Genomic DNA, 24,474 nt, shown 5'->3' on the forward strand with positions numbered 1-24,474 from the left:
TGTATTTTTACCCACTGCCAATCATCTGCTTCTAGGTGGTGAAAGTTTGATTTGTGACTGACTGTGCATTCTTAGAGAAAACCTGAGAGGCAGTCTCTGAACAGGAAGTCTTGCTGTATGACAACAAGAAGGAATTTGCAAACTGATGGTAAAAGGTCAATTTGCATATTCAATGAAAGGAACAGTGCGGTGTTTGAGGATGAGTAGGATAGTAGATTCTCAGGCCGCGGCAGTTCTAATGGGGAGGAGATTCCTCTGCTGCTGTGAGAACAAGGTGCTGGCTGTGGCCCCGTGGGAAAAGCACTGTTCCTACCAGCTCTGCCTCTTATCAGCACGTGCCCTTAAGAAATAACCGAGATCTCGGGATTTTACGTCTAAAAGGAGGGGATGTGATTTTAATTTCTAAGGTCCCTTTTGTCTTTTAAAGTTTTTTTTTCATCTCTAGGAATAATTTTTTAAATTTCCTATTTAAGTAGAGACTAAATTAAGGTTGGAACCTTCAAAAGAAATGTTGAAAAGGGTATATATAGCTTTTTTCCATTAAGTGCGCCTTAAGGGGGACTGAATATTCACAATCAGTGTGCATAATGTCTTCCTTTAAAGAATTTGCAAGTGTCCAGGGAATGTTCCATTTGCATGATGTGTTTAAATGTTTATTTTTCAAGACAAAGGGGAGACAAAATTTTGTCTATCGAATGGTTTGTAGAAACATAAAATAAATCCTGCTATTTTTCCTGCATTTTCTAATGTTCAAATAATCTGCAAAATACAGATATCAACAAAGTTAAATAAATCTGTGAAAATAAAATGGAAACATGGAAGATCTGTTGAATCTTTATAGCTTTTCATATGAACGTGAAATTATTCGTGATTATCATGGGACATTTACGTGTAGAAAGAGGACAATTTTAGGAACATCTCAAAATAACTGCATTTAAAAAAATCTCTTTGAGTTTTATAAACAAGTTCCAGTGCTGAAGGAGTGAATAGATACTTAACTCCACAGTTATTTGAGTAGATAATATTGTAGTAATTTTTTATTTTATGGGATAGTCACTGCTGTGCAGTTCATCAAATAAGGACTTAACCATGTTCCTTATTCCTCCTCGTTCCTTTATATTTGTATTGATCTAAGAAAACCAATCCTCCCAACCCTCAAGGTCCTTTTCATACATGCCTATGTGTGTCATTGAATTAAACCAAGTGATCTATTTTGACAGCTTGATCAATGGCATATATATATATATATATATATATATATATATGCCATTTTTCTTTTTCATTAATCTGAGGGCTATACCAGTTTAGATAACCACCACATTATCAGATCCTGGTTGAAAAGAAATCGTTGATACACTAAATGAAGGGTTATGTTTTGGTTTAGAATTTCTCTTTTTACAGAAGTGAGGTTTTGACTAACGCAAATGGTATTTAAAATCATCTATATGATGCTAAACAGTCTCCCATGCAGCAACATGAAAATATAGTTTCTTGAATTTATAATGTCATAAGAATATCCATTTATGGTTTGAGTGTATTATATGTCTATGAACTTCCTTTGTACTCTCCCAGTAGGAGATTTTTAAGTACCTGATAGAATAAACACATTCTAAACAAATGACTTAAACATTCAGGCTTCAGATATAAAATATTATTTTTCTATTGGAGTAAAACATGAATTCTAAACCCTAGAAAAACTTACATTGTGTATGTATATTTAAAACATTCTAGCCTTGAAGTATAGTGATTGAGTTGATCTATCCTATCACTTGTTTTCCCCCTAATTATAATCTGATGGTTAGTTTGTCATTTACCTTCTTTACAAGAAAGGGAGCCATTTTTTATGATTTCCAACCTGTTTGCTATTTACCAGTTTCTTATAAGTCTCTGACTTTAGAAATCGAGGAAAAGAATCCTTGGTCATCAGACTGTAGATCACCTGCTGAGCCTCATCAAAACATTTGAGAGTTGGTTCTGCAATATTCTTTGAGATGAGGTCCCTGGTACTGAAGTCAATGTTAATCTGTGGAAACAAATTTCATTGCGTTAGTTTAATCAAAGAACGTGTGGTTTAAACAGATGGTAGATACACATATGATTTGAATTTTTTTTCTAAACACAAAGTTAATCTGATCTAATCTAATCTAATCTAAACAACAGAGAGGTCACATATTCATTTTCTGGAATGCAGAACACATGTTCAGTTTAATTACATTTCCTAGGTTGAAAGTGTTGGCATTGACAGAGAAGAGGTCAAGCCTTATTTTGAGATTACAAAAAATGGCAAAGTGAAAGGCAAACAAGAAATTTTATGATTTTAGATTTCTTTTCCCTCCCATCCTTGATTTCTTTCTAGTACTTTGACCTTAATATGTAAAATGTACTTTTCATAGGCAGAGCAATAATTAGAATTTACTAGGTTGGTTTTCACCAATCCATTCCCATTCTCCATACCTCCCCGTGTTGTTTCCCATAATGCTGCTTTTCATCCTAATTTGTATTTCTTTTTGTTTGCCAAAATGGACCAAATAACACCCCCTTTCACAGACCACCATGCCTCCCATGGAATATACATATATACGTGTGTGTGTGTATGTATATTCTTGTCCCTTGAGCACTACCACATGTAACTATTCTTAGCAAGGTGTAATAGAGATCTATTATATTGAACACACCATTCACCTGCAAATCTGTAAAATGCCCCAAACCTTGTGGAGATACTTGTCCAATTCTACCCATATTCCAGGATATATTTTGAGAAGCAGAAAATTTCACATCCAAGTTGTTTTACTTAAACTGAAAATATTCATGAAGCGTGAAAGAGATTTGAATCTTAAAATTCAAAGCTCACCAAAGGCAGGTGCTATATCTGTCTTATTTATCATTTTATTTCTTGGCACTTAGCCAATTATCTGCCACATAATAGTCAGTAAATATTTGTTGAATAGAATTATAATGTCTCTTGGTAAAATGTGGGAGACTATAAAAATGCCAGAATTTGGGGGTCTGGTAAAAGACTATAAATAACAATTTATGTTTATTGAATTGAAGTTAAAAGATAGGCAGGTAGACCTTCAATCAAATCTCTCCTCTGCTACTTACTTGCTATTCATATGAGTAAAGCAAGTTCTACAGTTTCCTTCAATTTTTGATTTCTATGGTATAAGAGAGGATAATAATAACATCTGTCTTAGAGTGTTTTAAGGACTAAATGAGATAAGTAATATCAAACTATTTCAGTATTATTATTGTAGGAAAAGAACAAAAGAAAAAAACTTTATTTTGAAAAGAATCATCAAAGGCCACTATTTGCTCACTGATATTTTCTTTCTTTAGCGATTTCAGCTACTCAGGGATCCAGATTACATCTGCTTTGTATTTCTTTGATCATCCTTTCAGGTCCTCTGTCAAAGTTCCAGATGAAATGCTGCAACTTCCTCGAAGGAATCAATTTCTGCTTCTTCATACAGGAAGATGGTGTGGCGTACTGGTAAGATTTTAGAATAGTTTTCCAATCTGTGCTCTAACACTTATGATGTTGCTGACCTGGGGTGAGTTACTTTCATATTTTCAAGCTCTGCTTTTTTATCTTGAAGCTTGGCCATTCTTGACTGAGTGGTTGCAAGAATTAAAGTGAGATGATCCATAAAATCATTGATTCCACAAATATTTTGGGGTATGTTATGTGCCAGGTGCTTTCTATATTTGGGCAAAATACTATATACTTTCTGTGTAGTCTTAGTATTATACTAATACTATAACTAGTACTATTTTATATTTACACTTGAACGATGAGAAGAAGCAGGTTCTCTAAGAATCTGGGGAAGACCATTTCTGGCACAATAAACAAATGCAGAATCCCTGAGGCAAGAAAGAATTGGTTGTGTTTGAAGAGCCTCGTACCTGCATGGCAGGGGTGCAGGGTGTGAGAAAAAAGTTCCTGTGACCAGGTTGGGAGAGGAGGTCGAGGCCAAGTCTTGGGGGGCTTATGTGCTTTGGTAAGGGGTTCTTATCTTTCTACTAGAAGCAATGGGAAGACACTGAAGTGTTCTGAGCGGGGAGGTGGCATGATAACATGTCATGAATCTAGTATAGTGCCTGCCTCATGGACGGAATCAATGAGTAGTGGGTATTACCAAGATCTTGTAGTGGTTTCTGAACATCTAGTATAATCTGTTTCATAAATCCTATCTTGTGTTGTGGGGATATGAGAATATATGTTGCCCGTTTCCTCCTTCAACTATGCTGTTCGTTCTTTAATGGTGTCATCTGCAATTTGTTGAACTTTATATCCCCCATAAAGGTAAATATCGCAAGTTAACTCCTTTAGGCCTTCAGTCATTGGGTGAGTTTCCACTGATAGTAGGGCCAGTGTGTGCCTGGTGCAGAGTGCTGCCTTATTATTTTAATCAGAACTGAACACCTTCAGTATCTCCTCATTCCCTACTTAAAAAACCCAAAGCCCTGATCTTGGCATTCATGACCTATACAATATGGTCCAAACCTATACATTTTTCTCCTCTCCGTGTGCCCTGTATCCCCACTAAGGTAGACACTGCCCCTCCAATTTCTTATATTTTGTTATGGATGAATATTTTCCCATACCATCCCAGTCTAGCTGAAAATCACTCCTTCTCACCTAAGTCTTTCACAACCTTTTATGTCCTTAAGACTACATTCAAATAGCATCTACCTTGTGAGGTTTACTTGTAGATTTTTTCCCCTTTTCTGACCTCTGAAAGGGCTTTGGGTTACTTAGATAAGATTGACATTTTGCCTGCCCCTCACTATGCCTTGCACAGTGTAAGGATTCAATAAATGCATGTTGTACAAACAAAGTGGAAAAAAGCTCTACATTTGTTAAAAATCATGGTAAAATTTTAAGCAGAACTATTCCATTTCAATATGATACTGATAATTACTATGATTTGTTCAGATACACTAAGCTTGTACTTCTGACTTATCCCTCTCACTTTTCTGATTTGCCTGTTTTCCTACCAAGAAGCTGCCAACATCAGCTCTTGATAGCTAAGTGATGAGCAGAGACACCATTCCCAGGAGATAATCAGTAGTCTTTTGAAGCTGCGTCTTGGCAATTCAGTTTAATGTCAGTGACAAAATATCACACCCACGTGTTTGTATAAATGTCATTATTTTCCTCCAAATTGTTCAAGCTGGAAACATAAGAATCATCTCTGCCACCTCTTTTACCCTCTGGTCTCTCTCCCTCGCTCTCTCTTTCTCTTTCTCTCTCTCTCTCCCTCTGTGTGTGTGTGTGTATGTGTGTGTGTGTGTGTGTGTGTGTGTGTGTGTGTATGTGCTTTCCTTATTCACCTTTTATTTTGTAATTTCACAATGCTGTTTTTCATTCTCACTCCTATCTCTCCAGTTTAACCTTTTATAATGTAATCTCTTCCCTAAACCATGGAATCTACCTCTTACCTGATACCTCCCCTTCTACACACTGTGGACAGCATTACTATATCAGTTTCACCAAAATATCACTTTCATTATATGAATGTTCAGCTGACAAGGCATCACTTTCTATAGCATAAAATTTAAACATTTTACCCTGGCATCTGAGCTTCCTCCTACCTGGACTTCAAAATGTTGTTTTGAAATCATCTCCTACTTATCTTTGGTGATATCCACAAAGTTGGTCTACGTTCTGTTCCGAAAGTGAATTTTGTATCTAAAGCCCTCGTTTATGCTGTTTCACCATCTAAAATCCCACTTGCCTCCACAGTTTTATTCTGTACGGATTATCCTAAATCCCTTAGGATTCAGCTTAAGTTGAATATCCTCCAAGAAGCCTTCCCTGATCACAGACGGAAAGTCACTGTAATTTCCTTATCATCATACATTATTTTGATGTAAAAATCTTAAGAAATTTGATTTCTTGTTTAAACAGATTTGGATACAATGGCTTCTATTAATGTTAAGTATTCAATCTGATAATCAGAGAGAGAAAATTTGTCACTACAAAGGGAAATCAGTAGCCTGTGGCATGGAATTTACCTATCTTTTATCTGCTATCTTTTCCCTATTTTTTTCATTAATTCTTTTTTCTCTGCATGTCCCTCAAAGTATGAGCAGAGCAGATATGCATTATCTAAGTTCTTGGCCAAGTCTTCTCTTCCTGGGTTTTTTTCCTTGGTGACTGTGTCTTCTCCCATTTTCAAATATTTAAGCAATGTCATTATCTCTAAAATAACCCTAAGAATGTTTAAAGATGATTACTTTAACTGTAAATAATAATAGTTAACATTCATCAGATATTACTACTGTTGTGCTAAGTCTTTATATGGCTACTTTACACACACTTGTAAGATGGATAGTATTATCATCCCTATTTTTCTGGGGAAAAAAACCCACCTCATCTGAAAAAGTAGTTGTTTCTTGCTAGTCATTTCTGTAATTTATTCATTTAAAGTATTTCACTGAATGGGTGCTTAGGAATTACGCTAAGATCTGACTATATAAAGATGATTATGTTGAAAGTCAGACAAGAAGACAGATTTTGAGAAAGTAATCCAAAGGGAAAAATATACCTTCTGAAAAAAAAGCTTTTTGAAAGAAATGAGATTGTAAGCTGAGAATCAAGGTATTATTATGGGTATATAAGTTTAAGGAAGGGACTTGGACATGGGAGGGAAAACTGGAAGAAGCCCAGTGGGTTTTCAGGAGGAAAAGGGCAACAGTCTGGAAAGGCATGAAGGTCCAGACCACATAGACTTCTATAGGTCTTGTTAAATAATTTTTAATTAACCTGAGAGCAATGAGGAGAATTTTAAGTACAGTACTGATAATAAACACATGTTTGAAAAAAACATATCACTGGCTGCTATATGGTATAACAACTAGGTGTGGATAAAGGGAAGAAAAGTTAGGAAGTCATACCAGAAATTCAGGTGGTCAATCATGGTGGATTAGGCTGGGTCATGTCACAGAGAATGAAGGGAAATGCATAGATTTCAAAGGTATTTAGAAAGTAGAATAGATGGAACTTGTGATTGAATATTTATGAGCTGGGATGAGGAACAAAATCTTTAAGGATGACTGGATTTTAGAAATATTCTGAAGAATGAGATGACAGAGTGTTGATGGGTTGGATAAGGCATGTAAGCAGAAGAGAACCAAGTATGACTATCAGCTATTTAGCCAGAGCAAAAAGGATGGAGTTGCCATTAACCGAGATGGAGAGACTCAGGTAGAAGAAAGGTTTGAGAAGAAAATTAGGACTCAGATTTGTTTAAGTTTGAGATGCCCTTTTAAAGCCAGAGGGCTGGAAGAGATCACTGGGGGAGTAAATGTAAGCAGATAGTAGAGGAGAACTGCCTCCTCTCATGATAGTGTGTGCTGGGTTATGAGTAGGAACAGCAAAATAAGTTGTTAAAGAGTGGTGAAGGGGCTTCCCTGGTGGCGCAGTGGTTAAGAATCCGCCTGACAATGCAGGGGACACGGGTTCAAACCCTGGTCCGGGAAGATCCCACATGCCGCGGAGCAGCTAAGCCCATGAGCCACAACTACTGAGCCTGCGCTCTAGAGCCTGCGAGCCACAACTACTGAGCCCACGTGCCACAACTACTGAAGTCTGCGCACCTAGATCCCATGCTCCACAACAAGAGAAGCCACCACAATGAGAAGCCCGCATACCACAATGAAGAGTAGCTCCCTCTCGCCACAACTAGAGAAAGCCCCTGTGCAGCAACGAAGACCCAACACAGCCAAAAATAAATAAAAATGAAAATAAAGAAATTTATTTTTATAAAAGGGGGGGAGTCAGTAAGAGACGAAGAAATTGAGTCCTAGAAGCCAACTGAAGATAGTATTTCAGTTAAGAGAGGGTGATCACCGTTGTTAAATGCTCCTGAGGAGTCAATCCGGGTGAGGTTTGAGAATAGTCTACCCAAAGTGCCTTGTCTTTTCTTCTTGACTTCCCTGAAATTTCAGTATCAGGACAAAAGTGAAAATATTAGGCCTAATATATATTTTGACATATACATTTCTTTAATATAATCACTTTTGAAGGCATGTCTGCGAACTGCACCCCCAACTTTGCATTTATCTCAAATTTGACTTTTGGCTGAGTTGTATCAATTTCTATCTCAAAAAGTAAGAACAGAGGAGATGTTAATCTTGGAGTAGTTTGAAGGCAGACATCTTATCAGGTGGTAACCCTCTAGAGATACAGACCTTCCAACTGTGTGGTCTTGAGTCCCTCCTGAGCTGCTTGGGAATTGCAGGGAAGCTTAGACTTGTCTGAGGATCTCAAATTAGTAGGTCCAGAGCATGGGTTGAATGTCGTATTGACTGATGAAATAAACACAGTTATATCTATATTATTTACCGATGTGAATAATCACTTGCATTTTGTTTCTACGGATACACTTAAGTTTCAAGGATACTGAGAAATACCTTTAATTTGCTTATTTTTCAAAAGGTCATGAATTACCTTAGCTATCTGAGACCACTGCACTGCCAATCTCAGAAAACAAGACTTAGGCTTGTGATTCTCATGGAATGACAGCTGAGATGTCATCGCAGCTGTTTAGCAGCTTTTAAATCCTGTCAATTTTGAAAAGGCCTTGACACAGCTGACATTGACAACAATCCATTGCATTAAAATGACTACCTTCTGACTGGTGTTTGTGATGGTTGTTTAAAAACGATATTATTATAATGAACCAGAGATATTTTAATACTCAGGTGATTTTGATAACTGCAAGTTATGCAAGCCAATTCCTCACTTCTATACTAGCAGTTTTAAATTCTTTTGGCTTCCAACAAATTATTTTAGCAGGAAGAATGCATTTTAAACTGTACCTTTTGGCTCTCTTGTGACCCTGAACTGTGCTTTATATATTTTTACATAATTTGAATGAAAATTCTCAGTTGAGCTCTCACATTCAAATGAGATAGACTTTTCCTCATTTAGAATGTATAGTGTAGCAGGAGACTGTCATTATGCAAAAAGTGTGTGCATGCATATGTAAAACGCCTTGCTCAAATAGGGCAGGCAGCTTCCTAGACCTCATTCACAACAGAGCTTAAAAATTACTATTCAAATTAAAGCCGCCTATAATCATGTTTTTGGTTACATAATTCTGTTTAATCACCACTAAAACCTCTAGTATTACTTCGTTTTTGGCATCATTAAACGCACACGAATATCCTGAAATACATTCTCAAGGGCGGCTATAAAAGTTGAGAATAGCCAAGTTTGTAACGTCAAGAAGGAATCCGTCTTGCACAGGACTGTATCCTTTTGTTATGATTGGTTTTAAAGACAGAAATAAGTGACACGAGATGGGAGGCAGTACTAATACCTTAAATTGGACAAGAGAAATGGAAAAAATAATCAAATGTATGTGATCATAACATATAAAAGCATGATGGATATGGATTGTTAAAAATAGATGTAGATAGCAAATGTTATCTGGAGCGGCTGAAAGAGAGTCAGATTGACTGGTTTCCTTCACCAACCCCATCATGCTAATCCAAGATTAAGTAGTACAGGGACATGTGCAAATTCAAAAAGCAATAGCCAGGACATGGAAGCAATCTAAATGTCCATCGACAGAGGAATGGATAAAGAAGATGTGGTACACATATACAATGGAATATTACTCAGACATAAAAAGGAACAAAATTGTGTCATTTGCAGAGACGTGGATGGACCTTGAGACTGTCATACCTAGTAAAGTAAGTCAGAAAAAGAAAAACAAATATTATATATTAATGCATATATGTGGAATCTAGAAAAATGGTACAGATGATCTTATTTGCAAAGCAGAAATAGAGACACAGACGTAGAGAACAAAAGTATGGATACCAAGTGGGGAAGGGGGAATGGGGTGAATTGAGAGACTGGGACTGACACATACACACTACCATGTATAAAATAGATAACTAATGAGAACTGACTGTATAGCATGGGGAACTCTACTCAGTGCTCTGTGGTGACCAAATGGGAAGGAAATCCAAAAAAAGAGGGGTTATATATATACCTATGGCTGATTCACTTTGCTATATAGCAGAAACTGACACAGCAGTGTAAAGCACCTATACTTCAATAAAAAACAAACAGACAGCTGAGCATTTTGTTTTTGAGTTGAAATGCAGCAATCATTCTTTCAGAGGGCCAAAATGATACTGCAGGTTATTAGAAGAAATATTCCTGCCACTTTGTTTTGCTTTACAGTTTAAGAAGTTATACAAATTAGAAGGAATATGAGAAGAGAAATACAGCTTTTGATAGAAAGGAAGATAGACTCTGTGTGACAAGATAATTTTATGCTTTTGCCTTTAGCATAAACACCAAGCTTCCAAGGCTGTGTCATGAACATTGAAAATAAGTGGTAGATCTAAGAAAGGAGTTTAACATGTAAAAGCCTGGGCAGAAGACCTATGTTCTCATGAGCTGTGTACCTTAATGACTGTAGGACCCATCATTTTCTCTCTAAGGCTCAGTTCATTTTTTCACCTGTATAGGGTAGATGATTGTAATGCCTCCCTAAGATAGTGAACATGATGATCAAATCAGACAGTCCATGTAAAAGCCCTGGACAGATGTGGCTTATGGTTTCTTTAGCTCTGCTTTTCTTTCTTTCCCCCTCTCCCTCCCCCTTTTCCTTCTCCTCTTTCCTTCTCTCTCTGTCTCTGTCTCTCTGTCTCTTCCTTTTTAAGAGATCTCTTTAGTTTAAGACAAAATAAATACGGAGCAGAAATCACTGGGTTGCAGGAGGTGCCCTTGCCTGCACTTATACTCCAAGGCACCCAGTACTAGGCTTCTTTCACTACTGGACTAGCCTTCTAGGCACCAGTGGGTCCTTTGGTTGACCTCCACTTCCACTACTATCATCCTTCCCTCCTCCCATTTTGTCTTGTTTTCGTCTACACTCAAATTTCTGACCAAAGCTTACTAATTAACTTCTTTTGAGGTACACTTCCTGATCCGTTAGACTTGGATTTTTCTGTTGCATGAGACCACATCACCTGTGTTTCCCTATCTCAACACTCATGGAAGTTTATTGTAATTACCTTTTTATACTACAGTTTTCCCACCACGATGGTTGGCTTTATTTATTCAGAGACTGTCTTTTTCTTAGTGGCACCAGCAAGGTGCTTGGTATGTAATAGACACCTGTCTATTGATTAGTGTACAGAAACTTAGGAAATTAATAAACAAGCAAACATTTTATCTGGAGGTGATTCAATAGCTGGGGGGCACTGTTGGCAAGCAGCAACTTGTGGGGCAGGACCAAGACTCAAAATAACATCAGCACCTTGTGGAAGTGACGCTTAAAAAACGCAAAGAAAATAGGAATACAAAATGGAAGATACAAAATTAGCATTCCAGTAATATCAGGAAACGCCTCTAGTTGCCCATGGGCTTCTCTCTACCAAGAATTCATATATCTATCTCTTCCCTCAAGACTCAGTTTAAAACTAACCTCATTTAAAATAAAGGCCTTATCTCAATATCCTGCCTCAGAACTATTCAATCATTATGTCCTTTTAGGTATAATGCAAACAATTTCACCTCTTACTTTTCTTTTTTTTTTGGCACTTAATCATTTGTTGCTTTCCTATTTTTTTTCCTAGAAAAAAATAGCAAAGTTCTAGAAATTAGAACTTAATTTAGTCCTAGAAATCAGTTCTAGAAATTTCATTTTTTAACCCAATTAGGTTGAAAGTTTCTTTTGAGCCAAACTATAGTTTTAACCTGTTTTATTTTCTTGAATTTTCTTATCGAGCTGCCTCATTCACACAAAACATTGCATTATACTTCTGTGTTTATTACCTGTTCTCTTGCCTAGACCCAGCTTCCCTTCCAATGGAGGGAATTTATCTAATGAAGGTGAATCGTAGGCACAGAATAAGCACCTATTGATGTGAAATAAAAATACGAGTCAATAAATAACATTGTACTACAATAAAAATAAAAGCAAAAAATCCAGACAGGTATTTTAAAAAGCGTCCTGCACAACCCATTAAGACATCTTTTCCTTTATGACTGTAGTTTCTTCTGTTTCATGTTATAATGTCCTCACATTTAATAAATACATTTAGGAATTAAATATTTTATACTAATATTTTTTACTTAAGAAACTGCCAATGTATTGGTTCCTGGATTGGTCATACTATGAAGTTAAATTTATATTAAGTTTTCAACATTACAATGTAGTATGATTTGGAACATTTTCTAATCTCACAGAATGACAATCAACATAGTTTTCTCTTTAATCACATATTTTCCATCCTGACCAATTTTCTTTCTAATATAAGGGAGTGATGATACAAACATAATATATATAAATGATATAAATAAAACATAAATACTTAAAATATGTCAGTGTCTTAGCTGAATATAAAAATATTATTTAATTTTTTGAAGATTTACATTCTTTTGAAACCAAGTAATATTTTTTTGAAAATTTCCAAATATTATGAAATTAGTGGTCCGAATTGAAGGAAGAAAAAATACAAGTTTAAGAATTCTTTTTCTTTGCCACTCACAAGTTCTTACTGTGTGCAAAGTAAGGCCACTTTAAAATATATATTGCTTATCTAATAATTTTCTCATTTTCAAATCACTTAGTCAAAATATCTGGCTCACAGTTATTTTTTTTTCCTGCAGTACCTTCTGAAAATATTTCGGTACAATCCATTCAATGAGTAGCTCTTTCTATCTGAAACTAGTGTCATGTTTTTCTAATTTGTGTTCACATATATATGTTTATCAAGTCTTTTAAAGTGGCTTTTCCTCAAGTGTTCTTTGAAGTTAGTTAATGGATGTTTTCAGGTAGATTCAGTAGCACTTACAATGACTTGTGTAAAGAAAAAAGGGATTAACAGTAGAAGCTAACACAACATTGTAAAGCAACTATACTCCAACTAAAAAAAAAAAAGGATTACACTTTTTAAAACTTGTTCTGCCCCATGTAGGCCCTAGACACTTGATCTCATTCATCATTCTCATCTCTCCTGTGTGGTTGCTACATGCTTTTTCAGAGATACGTTTTTAGATGTAGAAACTAAGGCTCAAAGGGGTGAAATAGATCACCACAAGATTACAGGATTTGAATCTGTATCTCTAACCTTCAGGTTTTCCACTGCATCACATGATTAGTGTAGAAACCAGAGAGATGGTAACACTGTAAAGGAGAGGGCATGAGGTCCACTGCGATTATTATTATCTTTCATAGAGACCTGAAATTTCAATTTTTGTGTGCAGTTTTGCCTATTAGAATAGGAAACTGAGAACCATTATTAACATCAATTTATAGATAGGGATCATTTGGTAAATTTAGTATATAGTCTAATTGTAAATTGTCTCTTTGCATCAATTAAAAATTATTGTCATGCTTGCAACTTTATAGGTGAGGAAATAAAGACATAAAAAGTTGAAAAGGAACTAAATGGGATTTAATAGACATCTGGATAATGTGACCTTGTCATTGTTCTCTGTTTTAGGGTTTTCTACCAAGGAAATTGGTTATAATTTTGATTCTTTATGAGAGTCAGTTTTACAGCTATAATTGAATATAGAAAAATGGAGAATACTGTCATATGAATCTCATTCTTGAATTAATTTCCACTTAGGAAAATCATATTTTCCAACCTCCATATCAAATATACCACTTTGTCATGTGAAGCCCACCTACTAGATAAATCTAAGCTACTTCCCACCCTCTCTTTATCTCTACTGCTGCCTGGCCAGCCTTATCCCCCTGCTTCTTGTTAGCAGTATCTAAATGCTTGTGATTTCTGGAAAACGCTAGGGAGCTTTGTGCATCCAGGCTACACACTGTGCCCGCAGTTTGAAATATTCTTTTTTCATTTGCTCTCTTGACGAATATTGCTTATTTTTAATGACATATCTTTTTCATATGTGAACCACCCGGCAAATCGGTCCCTAAATTCTCCAGATAGACTTAATCGCTCTTTCCCATTGTGCTAATAACAAACTTTAATTATTTAAATTATTAAATTGCTTATTTTGTATTTGACTGTTTTTTATCACATGTCAATCTCCCCTTCTACTCTGTGACTTCATTGTGGGAACAGGCACTCAAAAATAACTCCATTTAATGAATCATACTAACAGTCATATTATATTTAATGTGTAACTGACGGACTATAGAGAGATACCTTAAAGACTGCAATTGGTATATAAGAGACAAATGCACTTTAGTAATTGGAATTGGAAATAATTAATGGCAAATAATTGGGAAGACAATGACTGTTGTAAATGTATATACACACTTCTTTGTCTTCAATGAGAATTTTGTCATACCCAATAATAACCTCTTTAGACACTTCAAGGAGACAATGTAATCTATTATTTGAAAAGCAGCCATAAATTTAATTATATTTTATGTAGTAAAAATTAATTAGATGGACAAATTATTAAAAAGTATGAAAGTTTTATGTCTTAAAATAGTAGCTGTACTATTTTTTTAAATTATTACCATATAAATTTATTTTGGAAGGGAAGATTAGGAAAAAAACAAAACTATTTTGTCCAAATTGATAATTTATTATATATTGTAACTTTGAATCCAGCTATAATTAAAAGATTACATTTCTTACTAGAAGATTTTTTATACATAATATTTGAGAATGTTGTCTTAAAATAATCATTCAGTAGATGGTTTCATAAAGAAGAAAAACATCTGGCTTTCAAACCAATACCACAATAAGTAGAATATGTCTAGAGTTGATTTCAAAGCCTTTTAGGGAATGAGACATTAATCAACTTGACAAATCTTATATAATACATTTTCAGTTTTCTGGAATTATTTATTGATTTTTAGATAGTGACTGGGAAATGAATGTTGAAATAGCTCCACAGGAGTTATGTTCTTTTCTCTTTCCCCCTTTGAACTTCAGGCTAAGCTTCAATTGTTTCACATGTCTGTGATGTTATACTTTACCAATATATGCTACAGTAATTAATGTCCATCTAAAACTTGAACTATCGATACGGCAACTTTATGCCCTAGATTTTCGGAAATGTTTGCCTTTCATCTATGCTGTCCTCTGTTCTCACTAGTACAATAACTTCTCATACCATGAATTTTAATTTTGGATTAGAGAATTTAGTAACTGTCACTTAGGAGGATATCAGTATTTCAACTCTAGGGAAAGATGATGACTTGTGCTAGTGGTTTATGTTTGGTGCTAGTAGTTTCATATAGGTTTCTGTTTGCTGCTTATGCATTAAAACTCTCTGCATATGTTATATTTAGTGAGGAATCAAAGAAGTTTTAAAATATATATATAGTTAAACATTAAGGGGGTGTGCAGAGATGATCATGGTCTGGCTCTGGAAATGAAGTCAAATATAAATGAGATGTTACACACATAAAACACTTTATGGGGTCTATTCTTGGAGTCATTGCAGGTTTCTCTCTAAGGCCCTTTCTACATACTTGCCCCTCAGCCCCAGCTAGTGATCTAATCTTTATATCAGAACGGCTTCCCTTTGATAGTTTAATAAGGGAAGACCTCTGCCCCAAGAAGGTACTTAGCCAGAGGGGCTAAGAGAGCCCTGCCCCTCTGCTGGTTTCCCTGGTAACCGATGAGCCAAGCTGATGGCAATTCCCCCTATAAATGGTAACCTCCCTATTCCCCCCGACTCCCCTGTGACGTCGGCCACCACGTCCTGCCCGCCGGCCACCACGTCCTGCCCGCCGTCCACCACACATGGTGGGGTGTCGCTCCAGGACCTTGCTTCAGACATTTAAGCTCCGCCATCCATTAAACCATTGATGACTCTTTCGCTGAGTCCGGGCTCTTTCTTTTGTCTTGAAGCTGGGCAAGTGCAGGCCTCGTAGGCCAGCGGGGTGCAGCCCAACACCCATCAACGAAATAAAGGTAAGCAAACCCCTCTTTTGGAAGGGAAGACATTATTATATGCTGTTTGTCGGTCTCCAAAGTACTAAATGTAAAGAATTTACACTGTTGGTTAGTAGTTGTTTTTTCCTTCACATACATACCTTTTTGATTTTAAAAATTTTATTCCAAATTGACCTCCGTGGTTTACAAAAGGGAATGAAAGTGAATTTGAAATCCAGCAGCACGTTTAAGTAGGATTTCTGTAGAGCTGTTAATTTTTGACATATTAGACTATTTTTAAGAGCCTGCGTGTCGTGCTCAGAAAACAGAAACCTTTAAGCACATAGAAGGTGCTTTAAAATATTTGCTGAATCAGTGCCAGAGGACCACGGTAAGGAACTTCTTTTTGAATTTACCAACATTTTCTGTTTGAATACATAGTGACAATTTAATTTCCCTCAAGATGGACTTCGCGCCTTTCGGTGGGGAGCAGATTTGTTAGCAGATAAATATTCACTATTGTGGAATATTTCACCCACCTCTTCAGGGGCATCAGCTTCAATGAATTCAGAATAAATCATCTTGGCTTTGGAAGCAATTTTTTCTGCACTTTCTGTTTTCTTAAAGTCTTCACAGGCAAGCCAGAGCTCAACGTTTTCTTCACTGAACTCTGATTTTAGGAATGTTTGAAAAGCATCTAGACCAGCTATAAGATATATGAGAAAGAATTTGTTATATCACACAGTGCAGTCATATGACCAAAACAAGTACGTTGTATAGGGTGAGCATTTGAGGATTCAGTGGCAAATATTTATCATCCCTCTAAATATAACATTTATATATTTTAGTTTTTAACTTTAGAAAACTTTATTTTGGATCGGTAGTCATAAACATAAAACATTTATATCTGTATTTCTACAATTAGCATTTTTTAAATTGAATAATAACAGGTAGTGCTTGAAGTCTGGGATTCTCATAGGTCCCACCTCTTCCCATTATCTTATTTTCAGCTAAATTTACACATTTATTATTCGTTGCATTCATAAATAAAGTTTGTGACCACCTGTTTAGACTCTTCCTTTCTCTAGTTTCCACATTAAAATGTGCCCCGAAAATGTGCCCCGAAATCTTCTTTGGCACTCCTAGAGTTTCTTTGGGAAGGTAATGCTTCTAATAAATCTTTTAAGGCCGAGGATGGTTAAGAGTGGGCCTCTACAGAGGTAGCAGGTTAGAAAGATTACTGTCAAATTCCCAGAGTTGCCTGAACTAAGCCAGTCCTTTCAGTTCGTGTTACTCAGTTTCAGTTGGCGCCTTCTGATGGCAGTGTCTGATCATAAGTGAGACTGTGTTTCTCCGAGGAGGAAACACCCTTTGGCGCATTTGTCGCTCAGAGGGATTTGCCTTCCTACACGTTGGTGGGTTTCTCTTCCACCTGCCATGGGGGCTCCCATGCCTGCGCTCAAAGCAGCTCCTCCCTGGCTGTGTGCTGAAGGGCTGACCCTTCAGGTCGCAAAGTAGAGAGAAATAAATTTATGGAGAATTGGGGGAAAGGAAAAATTGACCAGCAAAAAAGAAAATATCGGAAAAAAGTGTATGGGAAAGGGGCCTAAGTTAGCTGTTCGTAGGTTGCTGCAGGTTGGAAGGAAAGTGAAGATTAGTGAGAGAAAATAGAAAAGGGCTTCATGGAGCAAGATTAAAGTGTCTAAAAACACTATTAAAAATAGATTTAACAAGCTTTTAATTATTTGAAATAGAGTTGAAATAGCAGGTCACTGCAAAGGGTTTTCAGGTACCAATGAAAATTCTCAGTAGAAATATGGGAGAGTGTGGATGTTGTTAATATGTGAGCACTATAAAAAATTCAATTAACTGCACATTTCTTGCATTTAAAAATACATCTGAGAAGCTTCTGAGATTCTGTGACACATATTTGGGTTATAAAAATCCTCTTAGTAACACAGTTAAAATTTTCCATGAGGTCCAAACAATGGTGAATTGGACAGGTCTAAACAGAGTTTAAACTAAAATCTATTTTATATAGGAGATTAAGCAATAATACTGAAAGAATATTGTAGATTCATGTTTGGCACTATTTTATTTGTGTGTCATTAAGGCATATGAAGCTTTTTCCCAGTGAGGGTTATCTCAGTGCATCCCAGAGACAGGAAGTTAGAGATCAAGAGACCATTGTTATTTTCTTCCCACCTGCTATTTTAATGCAGGGCTACATCAAACTAACAACCATTTCCTTCTTTTCTCCTTCTATTGCTCTGTTTGGACACAAGGGAACAGAATAAACAACTAAAACTGGGGCTAGTTATCTCTGTCTTGGACACACTATTGTTGAACTACTCGTCTACCCCATACATACAATTTGAATGTTCATAGGATGTCGAGTGACTTTGGAATAATATGGTACATACAATTACTATCATGTCATCTGAGGACTCTCTACAGGAGGGAATGGCTACTGCTTAGGCACAGCAGGGGCTGATGGGTAGAATAGGTCAGCAATAGGTGGCAGAAGCCACACTAATACATGCGAGACATATCCTCAGGTCAAAAGACAAGGAGGTCATATGGTAAGTCGTTTAACCGTTTACAGCATTAAAAAGCATGAGAGCTATTTCTCTGGTTTCATAAAAAGCAAAAACCAAACAGCTTTGCAGATGAATCTATGACTTTTCTGCTTTATGCGGGCGTGAGGTACAAAATCCCAGGAGGTTTGCAGGTGGAAGCATTTGCCTTCATTTAACACCTTCCATGTCTCTGTTCTGCGGTGCTGTCCCAGCCAACTCTCCACCTGCAGATACCTTCCTGAGGCTCTTAGCAAACCTGATCTGTCCCGCTGGTTATGTATTTAAGGAAAAAAGAGACACGCCATTCGAAGCTTACAAAAATGCAATTCCGTATCTCTGACATCTTTAATATATGTCCTGAGTTGGATTCTAGGTGTACTGTGGATTATTTTATGTCTATGCTTCGGGAATTAGTTATTTGAGAATCATAAAATGAAAGTGTAATTTTGTCTATTTCAGTCTAATTGTGCATATAAATAAACAGCCATGAAGAATTTATTCAGCTTTACCATGTTTTTAACTTTTCTAATATTCTGATATTTACTTTATAAATTTAAAGTGGAAATGCCATTTGATTAGAACAAACAATACTGCATTTCAAACATTTTCTATGTATGTCTCTATAATGTCATTCCTATCCCATATGAAACAGAAATACTGCCAAGCAGGATTATGTATAACAAAAGCAGAATTCTACATATCTTTGTAAATGACTATTTTGTATTAAATTCTTAGATGTTTTATTTATAATTGACCAAAATTACCTTATTAAGCCATCATATTAATTGAAAATATATATCCACAATGTACATATTAATATATACACACACATTTAAATATGTTTTTGTATTCACTAAAGTAAGAACTCATTTGAAATAAATATTGATACTTAAACTTTATTTTAGCCTGCAGGACATGAAAAACAAGTGATTTATTTAAATTTTCAACTTTTCAATAGTTTGTATGTGTCTTTCAATTTGTAACAAAGGTAGTCATGATATACATCAAATGATAATGAGTCTAAGAAAATGACAACTTTATCACTTCCTATTTGGGATTTTCTTTTTGTTTTAACGTTTGGAATTTCTATCATCTTGTCTTATTTTGGACCCAACCTAATTCCATTTAAACTTTGGGCCTGTATAAATTTGTGTGAGTTTTGGGAATCTCATTCTTCAAATATTGATCAAACTCATACTGTATAACATGACTACAACTTTCAGAATTTAATGATTTTATTTTAATCATGGTATTTTTAAACCTATTATTAGTTGGATCTTACCTTGGTTGGTTAAAAGTGTATCCATATTTTCAGAACACACTGTTGTTTCTGTAGTTGGTGACCTGTGGAAACAGCATCTACCCTTGACAATAGCATTGTGATCTTTTTCTTCTATAACCTATAGTAATATTTGAGTTATGTGTATTTATTGAATTATATCATTTAAATTAGCTTTGCTTCATGAATTAAACTGCAAAAGGTCAACGAGAATTGTATAATGTTTTCCACAGAAGAGAGCAATAGCAAATCAAAGTGGGAAGTAATTTGACATCAGCAAATTATTAATCTGGCCAACAGTGTTAATAATACTTACAAATTCTTGAATTCTAATAAAGGCACGAGAGAGATTGCTCATTGTTCTACATAGGCTCGTGAATTTCTTCTCAGCTATATTAATTGTTAATTTATACGGCATTTACACTAGTCTATTCCTGAAGAGTTATCATGATAGCAATAATGACGAATGAACTATTTTCTAAGTTTTCACAGTATCCAGAATTGTCCATTTCATAATTATGCATCTTAAAAAAGTTTTTTTAAAGTTTTGATTAAGGATTTCTAACATGTGATGATTTTAAAAATGTTTATTTATAGTATTTTGAGAAGTCTTTACCTACTCTGAGACAGCCTTTATTTCTCTTTAGACTGGTATGCTTCCAGTTCTGGGTTGATTTATTTAAATCTAGGAATCAGTCAGGACAGAGTAATATCTTTTCCAAAGCAGTCAAAAAATTTATTGACTTAAGTCTTCTAAAGAAGGTATACTTTTGGGATGTGATGTAGAAATAATAAATCAGATTTGAGATATAAACTTTCTGAGATGTAAATATATCATGCATTATTCCCCTTAATAAACAAAGATCCTGATGAAATAAGCCCCCATCCACAGAAAGCATCGGCTACCCAGAAGAAAAATTTTGGATAATGTAGCTGTGATGCGCAAATGACTTCGTTATGGAAAGGAATGGTCTAATTGCAGGTTTCTATTAAAATGATTGATAATAAAATAGTGTCTCCCATCCAGTCATTCTTATAAACTTTTGCATATCAAGGTGACTAGATGTATGTAGCATCTATGCTACATACATAGATGCTACTAGCATATATGCTAGTGTGACTCGATCTCTAAGCTTTTTTATTCTATTACTTTGTGTGATTTGCTGCAGTTTTCATCATTTGTGTTAGGAGTGACTCTGCTCCCTTCTGCTGTTGCAGTTGTAGTTATATTTTCAGATAGTAATGTCTGTCCTTGTAGAGGCTACATGGGGAGGCTAAGTTGACAGGGAACTCATCTTGCTACCTCCCATTACTCTTATTTCCTATCTCCCATTTCTTTTACTTTCTTCCCCAATGGCAGGCAACTGATTTTCCTGTCTCCCTTGATCTACTAAATCCTGGGGACACAAGGTTTCCTGTGAAGCCATTTTGAAATGTTTTTTTTTCATTCAAATGGACATTTTAAAAGATTTAGGTTGCATTTCCATCTTTCATAAATGCAGAATGGGACCCGACATAAGATCTAATTTTCTGTAGAAGAGCTTGTGTGCACTATGAAAACCGTTACTGTAAAATGCTTACATTATATTTCATGTGAGTCAAATATTAAGTCTTCTGTCAAATATTAGGGATTCTATCAAATAGTGCTAAAATTATATGATTGCTTAAAACGCACGTGTTTAAAATGTTGTGTGTATTTGTAGATTGAAATTTGGTGGTTAGCATGGTACTCAAATTTCTACTTAGTACCTGTGGAGTGTATGTCCATGAAGAGTGCAGAGAGTTTTGATCCCTAGTCTGGCCACACAGTACACCCATTCTGAATAAGGAACAGCCATCAAAGATAAACCCTGAGAAGTAGAATCTAGGCAGAATCGTTCAAGAATGAACATGTACTCCCCGATTTGTATGTAAGTTGTCTGTTGACAGGAAAATATGTTATTATCCAGCACCAAGAACAGTGTGTCTGGTTCAAGAAATATTTGTTGGACATGTAAATAAATAATGACTGAATGGCCAAACCCCAAATAGTGGCAGGCATTAAAGCCTTCAATGGAAGCAGTGCAGTGACTTTCAAGATGCTGGTAGATGACCGTGATAAGAAGGTTACTAAAGGTGTAGTTGAATTGTGTTAACTTCAGAGTGTGTTTTGGCTGAGGAAAGAGGAGAAATGATGCCAAAGAATCACTAGGCAGCGACAGACCAGGGACCTCACTCTCAACCCTGAGCATGTGAAATTGGAGGAAATGGACAACATCCATTCTGAAGGCATCAAAGCAAGCCATGTCCTTCAGGGAGAGCCAGAGTTTGCTTAAGCCCAAAGCAAAAGGAATATTCAGGGAAGGACTTGTTGGATGTAAAGGAGTCTTTTTGAAATGGAAGTGTTCAAATGAGTGGTAGCTATTCTTAGTGTCATCATGAATGTAGGGAAGCAGTAAAAACAGAAAAAAGAGAGCAAAGTCTGGGAGAAGGTGTAGAACCAAGGACAAAAAGAAATTCATAATGTTTTGAATTAGGGAGATATACTAAAATATTATAGATATTCTATAGATATAGAATATCAGTGGAGATACTAGGATATTCTAGTAATATTTAAGGTCCACCAAATACTGACATTGTTGTAAAGGAAAAAGTTGTCCTTCAACCCTCTGAAGAAATACCCCTGCTGGTGTGTGATAATGCCTGGAATGCCCTCAGCTCACTGTTTTCTAATAGATTTCAAATTTGACTTGAGAGGTTCAATTTTGACTACCTGATATGATGGAAGGGTTGGTTGTAAGGCAGTATTTATTTTTCAGAAGTTAGGTGAAATGCAACTCTTTTAAGAAACAGTATTAATTTGCTGTTCAAATTTTTAAATTTGAGGTTGATTGTAATTCTTTGGAAGAGTAATTTCTATATGTGAATAAACTGAAAGACAATTTTTATAATAGCACTAAAATGAAAAGCAATGTACTGAATGTTTACAATCTATACCACATTGTGCTAATCATGTCACATACTTTACTTCATTTAATCTTCAAAATGACAGTCTGTTTTAATCCCATGTTACCAATGAGTAAGAAGACATAAATGTTAATAACTGGTGTAACATCACACATGCATTAATAGGCAGTTAGAGTTCAAACACAGGTGTATCTGCTTGTAACCCAAACTCTTTTTACAATTCTTCCTGGAATGGATGAGTCAATATACATATGCTTATACTTTGTTCATGTTTTGGAACATCTGTAATAAACATTTCAAATACATTTTAGGGTGTTTTTCCTGTAATAGAGTTTATTACACGTCACACAAATATTTCCTCTAAATAACAGTTAAACTGTAGTAATTTCTACTCAATAGAAAGTCTTCAGAAGACAGTGGTTCTTCAATTTTGTACATTATCAAACAAAAATAGGACATTTCTTATGTTAGATGTGACTGACAAATAGGTTTAAAATTTTTAGAAACACAACTATATAAATGTTAAGAAAAATCTATTGAATTAAAATTGGGGGATAGAGGGGCTGGCTGATTTAAAAATAGACTGACTGGGTTGAATTTACTTGACAAGTGCTACCTTAAATAAATGGACAGTGTACTTCTCCCTCCCTCCTCTCTCTCACTCTCTCTCTCTCTCACTTTTCTTTTTTTCCCCTTTTATTTGGATTTTAGTTGGAACTTTACAAAGATTTTGTCTGGCTCTTCTCCATTGTGTGTTCGCATATATTTCCTGTAAAATTGTGGTGCATAGTCGGGGTAATTTTTTTGTGTGTGTATGACTTGCCTTGAAATTCACTTGTGTATCTGGAGCCAAAATCACACTTAGTGTTTCATGGGGCTTTGGCTGATTTCCTTCATTAAACGAGTGCCATCAAGGCCAGCAGTCCCCATATTATGTGTCCGGAGAAGAGCCAGGCCAGATGGGAACTGCGTGAAAGCTACCAGTTATCTTGCTAACTGTGCCCGCTAGAACCATTTGTATTGCATGTAAAAATGTGGGCTCTGACAACTGAGCTCTCCACACTCAATTAGTGGTTTGCTGGAGAGCAAGAGATTCACGCAAGGAGCCCGCGTGCTCCAGGAAGTGACAGCTGCTGCCTTACCCCGCAGTTAATATCTATGTTCAAATTTCTCAATCCATGTTGCAACAATGAATAGTTTTTGCAAGGATCATATATATCTTATGTCTTTAACCTGAACATTTAATAATTTTGGAAATCTTCACATAAAGGGAGCTCAGTGGGTTTTCTCCACTTTGTAGCCTTTCTTTATCTTAGCAAGTATAAAGAATTAACTGTACAGGCAAGCCATGCATTGTGGACGGATTTTAGAAAAGAAGAAGGAATCAGTGGAGAAAGGAGAAAAAAATAAATCAGGAGGAAAGACAATAATTAGCGTATTTATCATAAATGAAGGAAACAAAACATCGAGACTAATGAAGACTCAAGTGTTTTCATTTGTACATCTGAGACAAAAATAGCTTTAAACAGCAGCTCACTTCACTGGCATTTTTTGTTCCACTGTCTGGCTGTCACAGATGATGCTGAATTTCTCTTTCTGACTGATCTTCAAGCTGAAGGGAATGTGACAGCAGGAACATTACAATTAGTATGCAAGTACCTATCCCCTGGGTTACAAATTGGCATTCTTTAAATCATGCTATTCTCAGCTTTTTTCATTTTGCTGTTAACTTTTCACTGGTCAGAACACTTAAACTTCTAAGTAACAAATAACTCTTGGAATGAGTGTGACATGTCCTCAAGTCTGTGGCATAACTGAAATAAA

At 35.8% G+C, this 24,474-nt stretch overlaps 1 protein-coding gene across 1 annotated transcript; it reads right to left on the reverse strand.

The window, feature by feature from the left end:
- Positions 1 to 1,819: 1,819 nt before the first annotated feature.
- On the reverse strand, positions 1,820 to 24,198 carry RGS21 (regulator of G protein signaling 21). Its single transcript, XM_030884132.2, has 4 exons — positions 24,188 to 24,198; positions 19,708 to 19,784; positions 16,386 to 16,552; positions 1,820 to 2,023 (listed from the first exon to the last, which is right to left on the reverse strand). The coding sequence occupies exons 1-4, from the start codon at positions 24,196 to 24,198 to the stop codon at positions 1,820 to 1,822; spliced, it is 459 nt and encodes a 152-aa protein (XP_030739992.2).
- Between the last annotated feature and the right edge of the window lie 276 nt (positions 24,199 to 24,474).

The sequence above is a fragment of the Globicephala melas genome, chromosome 1 (genome assembly GCF_963455315.2).
Source record: "Globicephala melas chromosome 1, mGloMel1.2, whole genome shotgun sequence".
In the NCBI taxonomy this organism is placed as follows: Eukaryota; Metazoa; Chordata; class Mammalia; order Artiodactyla; family Delphinidae; genus Globicephala; species Globicephala melas.